The sequence below is a fragment of the Theropithecus gelada genome, chromosome 1 (assembly GCF_003255815.1).
Source record: "Theropithecus gelada isolate Dixy chromosome 1, Tgel_1.0, whole genome shotgun sequence".
In the NCBI taxonomy this organism is placed as follows: Eukaryota; Metazoa; Chordata; class Mammalia; order Primates; family Cercopithecidae; genus Theropithecus; species Theropithecus gelada.
In genome coordinates this window covers 56,070,246-56,081,262 of record NC_037668.1, presented here as the reverse complement: position 1 = coordinate 56,081,262, position 11,017 = coordinate 56,070,246, and the positions used below count along the sequence as shown (strand labels likewise).

At 48.5% G+C, this 11,017-nt stretch overlaps 1 protein-coding gene and 1 pseudogene across 3 annotated transcripts in view; both read right to left on the bottom strand.

Annotated features, from left to right (window-relative positions):
• The window catches only part of TRNAU1AP (tRNA selenocysteine 1 associated protein 1), a 29,088-nt gene extending 26,691 nt beyond the window's left edge, over positions 1-2,397 (bottom strand). For both annotated transcript variants that reach the window (XM_025367366.1, XM_025367376.1), the window contains exons 1-2: positions 2,283-2,397; positions 1,688-1,785 (exon numbers count right to left, since the gene is read on the bottom strand). In XM_025367366.1, the coding sequence (XP_025223151.1) occupies positions 1,688-1,785; positions 2,283-2,309 (125 nt within the window). In that variant the 5' untranslated portion in view covers positions 2,310-2,397. The remainder of the gene's footprint in view (positions 1-1,687; positions 1,786-2,282) is intronic.
• LOC112612629 lies at positions 954-1,403 on the bottom strand (annotated as a pseudogene). The gene has a single exon (XR_003116879.1). The product of XR_003116879.1 is annotated as an NADH dehydrogenase [ubiquinone] 1 alpha subcomplex subunit 6-like (transcript).
• Positions 2,398-11,017: the final 8,620 nt, after the last annotated feature.

The following is an 11,017-nucleotide window of genomic DNA, read 5'->3' as shown; positions in this document are numbered from 1 at the left end:
TCTCGCTCTGTCGCCCAGGCTGGAGTGCAGTGGCCGGATCTCAGCTCACTGTAAGCTCCGCCTCCCGGGTTCACGCCATTCTCCTGCCTCAGCCTCCCGAGTAGCTGGGACTACAGGCGCCCGCCACCTCGCCCGGCTAGTTTTTTGTATTTTTTTAGTAGAGACGGGGTTTCACCGTGTTAGCCAGGATGGTCTCGATCTCCTGACCTTGTGATCCGCCCGCCTCGGCCTCCCAAAGTGCTGGGATTACAGGCGTGAGCCACCGCGCCCGGCAGCTTTTTGTATTTTTAGTAGAGACGGGATTTCACCGTGTTAGCCAAGATGGTCTCCATCTCCTGACCTCGTGATCTGCCTGCCTCGGCTTCCCAAAGTGCTGGGATTACAGGTGTAAGCCACCGCGCCAGGCTTTATTGTAACTCTTAATTAAGCCTCTTCATAATAGTACTTACTTACCTCAGAAGTGTCTGAGGTTTTAAGAAGATAATAAATGTAAAGTGCTTATTACTCAGCAGATAGTAATCTGACTATACTTACTGAGCATATGCTATATGCCAGACACTGTCCTAATGATGAATGTGAATTAACTCATTTAATCCTCACCATAACTCTAGGAGATACGTGCTATTATTATTTCCATTTTTATACTCAAAGCGAATGAGACAGAGCAGTTAAGTAACTTACCCAAGATCATACAGTAGAAATAGTTTTAAAACCCAGTCTCGCTTGAGTCCTGCCTTTTGTTTTTTGTTTTTTTTTTTGAGACAGAGTTTTCCTCTTCTTGCCCAGGCTGGAGTACAGTGGCACAATCTCGGCTCACTGCAACCTCCGCCTCCGTTGTTCAAGCGATTCTCATGCCTCAGCCTCCCCAGTAGCTGGGATTACAGGTGCCTGCCAACATACCCAGCTAATTTTTGTATTTTTAGTAGAGACGGGGTTTCTTTTTTTTTTTTTTGACCATCGTATAGTGAGTTTATTTGTGCTCTAATATAATATCAACATGCACCTTTCCACTGAGTGACTTCATGGGTCATGGCCAACATAGAACTTGGATAGGAAATCCTTTGGCCTTGGCGCTTCTGTTTCATGGAAGAACCGCATAACATGTGTCCGCTGCTTCTATACTTTAATTGTTTCTTCCAGTTCCATCTTTCCCTTAATGACCAGAAGATCAACCACCCTGGGGTCTTCATAAACATTTCTCGGACTTTATCCCGTCCCATTTTGACAGTGATGTCCAGCTGGAATTGGTGTACAGTGTTCGGCACCTCCCGATACCAGGCGCGGTAGAGCTCCCGCACCCTCCGCTTGGCCTCGTTCATGTCCCGACTGAAAATGGGCTTCACAAAGGTGCTGGCGGTAGAGGCAGCTTGGCGGACGCCGCTCCCCGCCATCTTGCCAAAGTATCCACTCCTGAGACGGGGTTTCACCATGTTGGCCAGGCTGGTCTCAAACTCCTGACCTCGGCCTCCCAAAGTGCTGGGATTACGGTGTGACCCACCACGCCTGGCAAGTCCTGCCCTTAAGCTACATGCTATTCTTCCACTCATTAGGACCTCAAAATGTTAGCCGTTATAATTTTACAGTGACTATCACTAGGGGTAGTGAGAAGCCATGACTACGATGTTTACATTCTCGTACATGACAGCTGCAACGAGATGTATTAAGGGAGACCTGAGATGAGACTTACCCAGTGAGGCGGTTTCGGATAATTTTGACGCTCATTACCGTCTCCCCCATGGTGGCAAAAGCTCTGGAGATGAAGTTCTCATCCATGTAGGGTTCCAGCTGCGTAAAAACAAGAGCGCAGCGGCTCAGGCAGCCGGGCTTCCCACTCCGGGTTCCAGAGCCCCTCTCCGTCAGCCCAGGGCTGGCTACGCGCCGCTGGGGGAGCGAGCGGCGAGGTTCGCCTCCGCTGAGCGGCCCGAAACCCCAGCTCCTTTGGTTCAAGCTTGCCCCCCTTTAGGAAGCCTCCCCTTGGACCTAGAAACCCCACTCCTCCGGTCCTAAAACAGCGCGCCTCAGTCCTTGGATTCCTCCCATTCTATGTCCCCAAAGCACCACCTTTCCCTCCCACGAACCCAGGTGGGGCCCCAGGACCCCTAGCCTCACGGACTCAGCTTTTTCACTTAGATGCTGGAATCCGCTTCTGTGTCACCAAAAAGAACCCGGTCACACGTCTCCCCTTTTTGGGATCCCAAGTCCCCTCCTCCTCAGACACTTCCTCCCTCGCGAAACCGAGATGCTTCCTCGTCCTCAGACCCGGGACTACTACCCTCACTCACGTCGCCCATCCACAGGCTGGCCGCCATGCCCGCGCACCCGGGTGGGGCTTTGCGGGAGGGGCTCTGCGGGCGGGACTCAAAGGCCCGCGCGGGCGCCAATGCTGGCTGCAGAGACCGCTACAGAGCATGCGCCTCCGACGCCTTCTGCGCAGGCTCCCGAGCTCAGCGGCCAGTGTCCGGCCGGGTGTTCAGCTCCGAGTTTTTCCAGCAACCCGCTGAGCGCGGGGCTTCCGGATCGCGGTGGGCGGAGTTCAGGCTGGAATGGGGCGGGCCAGATACCACCTTTCCCAGGCGGCTGGGTTACTTGGGTTTATTTCTGACTTTATATATTTAGAAAACAAACAAAACCACACACACACATACACTCTCTTTTGACTTTATATAGAAAACAAAACCACACACACATATACACACACATATAATTACAACATTAATATATGCTCGTTAGGGCCGGGCACGGTGGCTCACGCCTGTAATCCCAGCACTTTTGGAGGCCGAGGCGGGCGGATCACGAGGTCCAGAGATCCAGACCATCCTGGCCAACAGGGGGAAACCCCGTCTCTACTAAAAGTACAAAAATTAGCGGGCGTGGTGGTGCGCGCTGGTAGTGGAAGCTGCTCGGAAGACTGAGGCAGGAGAATCACTTAAACCCAGGGGGCGGAGGTTACAGTGAGCCGAGATCGTGCCATTGCACTCCAGCCTGGTGACAGAGCGAGAGTCCGTCTCAAATATATATATATATGCTCGTTATATATATGCTCGTTACTTGGGTTTATTTCTGGCTTTATATATTTAGAAAACAAGGCTGGGCACTGTGGCTCACGCCTGTAATCCCAGCACTTTGGGAGGCCGAGACGGGAGGATCAAGAGGTCAGGAGATCGAGATCATCCTGGCCAACATGGTGAAACCCCTGTCTCTACTGAAAATAAAAAATTAGGCCAGACGCGGTGGCTCACACCTGTAATCCCAGCACTTTGGGAGGCCGAGACGGGCGGATCACGAGGTCATGAGATCAAGACCATCCTGGCTAACACTGTGAAACCCCGTCTCTACTAAAAACACAAAAAATTAGCCGGGCACGGTGGCGGGCACCTGTAGTCCCAGCTACTCGGGAGGCTGAGGCAGGAGAATGGCGTGAACCGGGGAGGCGGAGCTTGCAGTGAGCAGAGATGGTGCCACTGCACTCCAGCCTGGGCGAGAGTGCGAGACTCAGTCTCAAAAAAAAACAAAAAAACAAAACAAAACAAAAAAAACTGCTGATACAAGCGCGTCAAAAAAAGTTAAAATCTCTCTTTTGACAACCCGGTTCCACTACCTGCCTGCTGTTACCAGGGGTTCTTGGGCTCTCAATGCAACAGAAATTAACATGAAGCTAAAAGAGTTTTCCCAGTCAAATCTTCTTTGGAGCTTATGCCTGGGTATAAGGGAGGCAGCACAAGAGAGTGAGAATTCCCTGACTCTCCAAAAAGAGTTAGTTGAGATTTTTTATTAGGCAAAGCACGTAAAGTGATATCAAGAGTAAGGTATACAGGCTGGGCAGGACAAAGCTTATGAGGGTGGGATATGCAGGTCAGCATATCCTGTTGTAATGATTATCTTTTTTTATTTTTGAGACTGAGTCTTCCTTTGTTGCCCAGGCTGGAGTGCAATGGCACAATCTCGGCTCACTGCAACCTCCGCCTCCTGGATTCTAGTTATTCTCCTGCTTTGCCTCCTGAGTAGCTGGGATTACAGGTGCCCACCACCACGCCCAGCTAATTTTTGTATTTTCTGTAGAAACAACATGGTTTCACCATGTTGGTCAGGCTGGTCTCGAACTCCTGACCTGAGGTGATCCACCCGCCTTGGCCTCCCAAAGTGCTGGGATTACAGGCGTGAGCCACCCACCACGCCCAGCCAATGATTATCTTGAGTACTGGGCTACCTGGTGGTTTGGCTGTCAGCAACAAGGCTTTAAATGAAGTGTTCAGCATTTCTTCCTGAGATGAGACATTTCACAACCTTGGTTGGATAATTTGGATCTCCTAAGGCCAGATCCTAGAATTCTATTTATTTATTTATTTATTTATTTATTCAGTCAGTCATTCTGAGAGAGGGTCTCTCTCTGTCGCCCAGGCTGGAGCACATTGGCACAATCTTGGCTCACTGCAGCCTCAAACTCCCGGACTCAAGTGATCCTCCTGCCTCAGCCTTCAGAGTAGCTGGGACTACAGGTGTGCACCACCACACCTGGCTTATTTTATTATTATTATTATTATTATTATTTTTTTTTTTTTTGTAGACAGGAGAGCTCACTATGTTGGCCAAGCTCGTTTTGGACTCCTAGGCTCAAGCAATCCTCCTGCCTTGGCCTCCCAAAGTGCTGGGCTTATAGGTGTAAGCCATAGCGCCCAGACGTTTTTTTTTTTTTTTTTTGAGACGGATTACAGGCACCCACCACCAAGCCTGGCTAATTTTTTATTTTTATTTTATTTTTATTTTTAGTAGAGATAGGGTTTCACTATGTTGGCCAGGCCGGTCTTGAACTCCTGACCTCATGATCCCCCCACCTTGGCCTCCCAAAGTGCTGGGATTACAGGTGTGATCCACCACGCCTGGCTTTTTTCTTTCTTTCTTTTTTTCTAGATCCTGGAATTCTTTAAGTAAAGGGCATGATTACACATTATAAGAGCACAAAAGAACAACATATATAATGGCTATTTTTCTTTATATGACTAAAGCCTCAGAGTTAGTGGGTATAGTGGTGTGGGTTTTTTAAGTGGGAATCCATGAAAGAATGCTCTAGTGCAGGCCGGGCACGATGGCTCACGCCTGTAATCCCAGCACTTCGGGAGGCCGAGGCGGGCGGATCACGAAGTCAGGAGATCCAGACCATCCCAGCTAACACGGTGAAACCCCGACTCTACCAAAAATACAAAAAAATTAGCCGGGTGTGGTGGTGGGCGCCTGTAGTCCCAGCTACTCGGGAGGCTGAGGCAGGAGAATGGCATGAACCCGGGACGCGGAGCTTGCAGTGAGCGGAGATCGTGCCACTGCACTCTAGCTGGGCGACAGAGCAAGACTCCGTATCAAAAAAAAAAAAATGCTCTAGTGCAGGGGTCCCCAGTCTCCAGGTCACAGACCAGAACAAGTCCATGGCCTGTTAGGAACCAGGCCACACAACAGGACGTTAGCCAGCAAAGCTTCATCTGTATTTACAGGGTGCCTATCCCTTGCATTACCGCCTGAGCTCCGCCTCCTGTTAGATCAGCCCAGGCACTGGATTCTCATAAGAGCACAAACCCTATTTTGTGAACTCTGCATGTGAGGGATCTAGGTTGTTCACTCCTTATAATAATCTTTTTGGTTTTTTTTTTTTTTTTTTTTTTTGGAGACAGAGTCTCACCCTGTTACCCAGACTGGAGTGCAGTGGCTCGATCTCAACTCACTGCAACCTCCGCCTCCCAGGTTCAAGCAATTTTCATGCCTCAGCTTCCCCAGTAGCTGGGATTACAGGCCCTGCCACCATGCCCAGCTAATTTTTTTGTATTTTGAATAGAGACAGGGTTTTGCCATGTTGGCCAGGCTGGTCTCAAACTCCTGTCCTCAGGTGATCCACCTGCCTCAGCCTCCCAAAGTGTTGGGATTACAGGCGTGAGCCACCACGCCTGGCCTCCTTATGAGAATCTAATACCTGATGATCTGTCATTGTCTCCCATCACCCCCAGAGGGGACTGTCTAGTTGCAGGAAAACAAGCTCAAGGCTCCCAACTGATTCTACATTATGGTGAGTTATATAATCTTTTCATTATATATTACAATGTTACATTAATAATAATAAAGTCCACAATAAATGTAATGCGCTTGAGTCATCCCAAAACCATCCCCTCTCTGTCCGTGGAAATTGTCTTCCACAAAACCAGTCCCTCATGCCAAAAAAGGTTGGGAACTGCTGCTCTAGTCTTGGTGAGCTGAAGCCAAGCCCTGTTCTTACTGTCTCACTGTGACCCAGGGCAAGCCACTGCTCTGTGCAAGCCATTCCCTCACTCTGTGTTTACCAGTCTGAAATACATGAGACTTGTTGGAGCTGGAATGGGATTCTTCCCTCATTCCCATATAGGGCCCTGGGGTGGGAGGTGGGAAGAATTAAAGGGAGTGTAAATTGGAGTAACCTTGTCATCTGGCAACCAATTAGTCCCCAAGTTCTGTCACTCTATTTTTTCTTTTTTTTGAGACGAAATTTTGCTCCTGTTGCCCGTGCTGGAGTGCAGTGGTACTATCCTGGTCACTGCAACCTTCACGTCCCAGGTTCAAGCGCTCCTCCTGCCTCAGCCTCCCGAGTAGCTAGGATTACAGGCTGGTGCCACCATGCCCAGCTAATTTTTGTATTTTTAGTAGAGATGGGGTTTCACCATGTTGGCCAGGCTGGTCTTCAACTCTTGACCTCAGATGAACCACCAGCTTTGGCCTCCCAAAGTGCTGGGATTACAAGCGTGAGCCACTGCTCCCAGCCTACTCTTATTTTCTTGAGTCCCACTACCCTACTCCAAATCATCTGGAGCTCTGACTTGTCCCAGAACAGTGACCTTGCCACAGTGGGCCATCATAAACATGATTTAGATGGCTAGAAAATCCAGACAGTTTAATTTTGAGATGCTCCTACACTGGGAGTGCCCCAGGCCTCGGACTTACTTTGGTGCCCAGTCCTCAGTATGGAAAGCTTCTTCTGTATGCAGTGATTGGCATCTCTGAGAGTGAAACTCACTCCGAGTGTTTAAAGGCCACTTTCTGGGGCTCCCTCTGGATTAATGGGCACCCAAAGTCCTTTCCTACCAGTCTGCATGTCCTCAACTTAGGATGTTGTGCTCTCAAGCCAAAGATTCATCAGTCTGAAAACCTGAGGTTCAACCACGAGTTGCCATATTTCTGGCCGTATCCTACCATCACCGCAATAGTAGTGTAGTGGTTAGGCATTTTGGCTGTAGATTCAAACAAATGGAGCATGATCCCGGCCCCACCTCTTGCTAATTACTTATTTAAGTTCTGGGCCTAATGTGGATAGTGCTTCCTTACCCCACAGGATGGTCGTGAGGAAAAAAATAAATTGGGAAAGTACTTGGCCCAACGCCTAGCATTCAGTAAATCCTCCAACATGGCAGTTGGAAGCCTTAAAATTATAACCGATAGCTATTAATTTAATACTATTTGCCAGTCACTGTGCTTTGCTCTTTATTAAAAAATTTTATTTTTGGCTGGGTGCAAGGGCTCACACCTGTAATCCCAGCACTTTGGGAGGCCGAGGCAAGCAGATCACCTGAGGTCAGGAGTTCAAGACCAGCCTGACCAACATGGTGAAACCCCATCTCTACTAAAAATACAAAACTTAGCTGGGCATGGTAACATGTGCCTGTAATCCCAGCTACTCAGGAGATTGAGGCATGAGAATTGCTTGAGCCCAGGAGGCAGAGGCTGCAGTGAGCCAAGATCGTGCCACTGCACTGCAGCCTAGGGGACAGAGAGATACTCTGTCTTAAAAAAATGGAAAGAGACAGTAGTCCCTTATCCTCTGTCCCCCAGTTCCCACTCCCTTGAGTCGACTATTTCCAAGTCTTTTTCCTAGAACCTACATGTGTATTTTAAAATTATACTTTCTACTACACTACTTTCTCACTTGCAGTTTCAGGTATTTAGCTGCTGCCCCCTCCCCATATACATAGACACTTATCTCTCCATCTCCTATGTTTTCTTTCTTTCGATTTATTTGTGAATTTTTTATGAGATGGAGTTTTGCTCTTGTCGCCCAGGCTGGAGTGCAATGGCATGATCTTGGCTGACTGCAACCTCCGCCTCCCGGGTTCAAGTGATTCTCCTGCCTCAGCCTCCTGAGTAGCTAGGCTTACAGGCATACGCCACCATGCCCAGCTAATTTTGTATTTTTAGTAGAGACGGGGTTTCTCCATGTTGGTCAGGCTGGTCTCGAACTCCCAACCTCAGGTGATCCGCCTACCTCAGCCTCCCAAAGTGCTGGAATTACAGGCATCAGTTATCATGCCCAGCCTTTTTTTTTTTTTTTTTTTTTTTTTGAGATGGAGTCTCACTCTGTCACCCAGGTTGGAGTGCAATGGCAGGGTCTCTGCTCACTGCAACCTCTGCCTCCTGGGTTCAAGCAATTCTCCTGTCTCAGCCTCTGGGGTAGCTGGAACTGCAGGCACCCATCACCACACCCAGCTAATTTTTGTATTTTTAGTAGAGATGGGGTTTCACCATGTTGGTCAGGCTGGCCTCGAACTCCTGACCTCAGGTGATCCACCTGCCTCAGCCTCCTAAAGTGCTGGGATTACTGGCGTGAGCCACCGTGCCCTGACTTTTTTAAAAACAGGGTCTTGCTCTGTCACCCAGGCTGGAGTACAGTGTTATAATCATGGCCCTCTGCAGCTTGGATATCCTGGGCTCAAGCTGTCCTCCCACCTCAGCCTCCCTGCTCTCAATAGCTGGGTCTACAGGTGTGCACCACCACACCCAGAATTTTTTTTTTTTTTTTTTGGTAGAGATTGGGGGTGGGGAGATGTCTCACTATATTGCCCAGGCTGGTCTCAAACTCCTGCCTTCATGGAATCCTCCCACCTCGGCTTCCCAAAGTGCTGGGATTACAGGCGTGAGCCACCATGCCCAGCCTTCCTGATATTTTGTTAAAGCACTGTTGAACATCCACATTATCATGACTGTAAGTATTATTTATAGCTGAGCCATATGTTGTATTACATTACATTTATTTTGGGGTAACTAATCCAGGTTAGGAGAGGATGGAGGAAAGGATAAAATTGAAAGTAGGTGATGTGTTTAAATACCCAAAAGATTTATACTTCTGATATATTGGAACTGAATTAATGATACTTACACAAACAAAACAAAGTACATTAAAAACAAGGCAATTATTAACTACAGGGAATATAAAATGTAAAATAATCATAATAGCAAAGAATTGTAGCGCATTTACTACGTGGTTCTGGGCTCAGGTGGCGGCTGATTAGACTATGCACTTGGTAGCCTCCTGACCTCAAGCAAGTCACTTCAACTGGCAGGGAGTTTCCTGAACGATAGTAGAGCTGATGTGAGGATTAAACAAGCTATTGCATGTAAAGTGCTCAATACAATGCCTACCCTACTTGAAGTCACAATGCATACGAGTTATTAAGAATGAGATACTGGCCGGGCATGGTGGCTCACGCCTATAATCCCAATACTTTGGGAAGCTGAGGCGGTTGGATCACCTGAGGTTGGGAGTTCGAGACCAGCTTTACCAACATGGCAAAACCCTGTCTCTACTAAAAATACAAAAAAATTACCCGGGCATGGTGGTGCACGCCTGGACTCTTAGCTACTCGGGAGGTTGAGGCAGCAGAATCACTTGAACCTGGGAGGTGAAGGTTACGGTGAGCCAAGATTGCAGCACTGCACTCCAGCCCAGGCAACAGAGCAAGGCTCTGTTTCCAAAAAAAGAAAAAAAAGAAAAAAAAGAAAAAAAAGAGGAGGTACTGTTTTTTTGTTTGTTTGTGTTTTGTTTGAGAGTCTCTCTCTGTCACCCAGGCTGGAGTGCAGTGGCACAATTTCGGCTCACCGCAACCTCCTCTTCCTGGGTTCAAGCGATTCTCGAGCCTCAGGCTCCTGAGTAGCTGGGATTACAATTGCGTGCCACCATACCCAACTAATTTGTTATATTTTTACTAAAAATATACAGGGTTTCACCGTGTTGGCCAGGCTGGTCTCACACTCCTGACCTCAGGTGAGCCGCCCACCTCAGCCTCCCTAACTGCTGGGATTACAGGTGTGTGGGCGGCAAGCCACCCAGGTGCCGAGGCAAGAGACTGAAGGCACAAGCTGTTCCAGTATCATAAAGAAAATGCTTAAAATAAGAGGTTATATTAGACACAGAATATAGACATGATTATATATGAATATTATCAATCATTACCTTGTAGCATTACTCTTTATTCCAATATAATAATAATCTCTGTTCTACAATTATAACCTAGGAAAAACCAGGCCATACAGAGATAGGAGCTGAAGGGACATGGTGAGAAGTGACCAGAAGACAAGAGTGTGAGCCCTCTGTCACACCCGGACAGGACCACTAGAGGGCTCCTTGGTCTAGCGGTAATGCCAGTGCCCGGGAATGCACCCATTACTTAGCAGACCTTGGTCTAGCAGTAGCGCCAGTGCCTGGGAAGGCACCCATTACCCATTACTTAGCAGGCCGGGAAAGGGAGTCTCCCCTTCCTCTGGGGAGTTAGAAAAGACTGCTCCACCACTTCTTGTGGAATGCCTGACAGTCAAGCCCGCTGGCAGCCATCTGGAGGCCTAAAAGTCTCCCTGTGATGCTGTGCTTCAGCAGTCATGTTCCTGGTCCACTTTCACGTTCCGGCCTGTATACCTTGCTCTGCCTTCTAGATAGCAGTAGCAGAATTAGTGAGAATATTAGTCTTTGATCTCTCCAAGAAATGCATAGAATAATGACATAAGCTGTCCTCTCTCTCTCCGCCTCAACTACCAAACAGGGAAGGGCCCCCGTCTGGTGGACACGTGATTCGCGTGACCCTTACCTATCATTGCAGATGACTCACACTCCTTACCCTGTCCCCTTGCCTTGTATACAATAAATAACAGCACAGCCGGACATTCTGGGTCACTACCGGTCTCCGCATCTTGGCGGTAGTGGTCCCTGGGGCCCAGCTGTCTTTTTTTTTTTTTTTTTTTT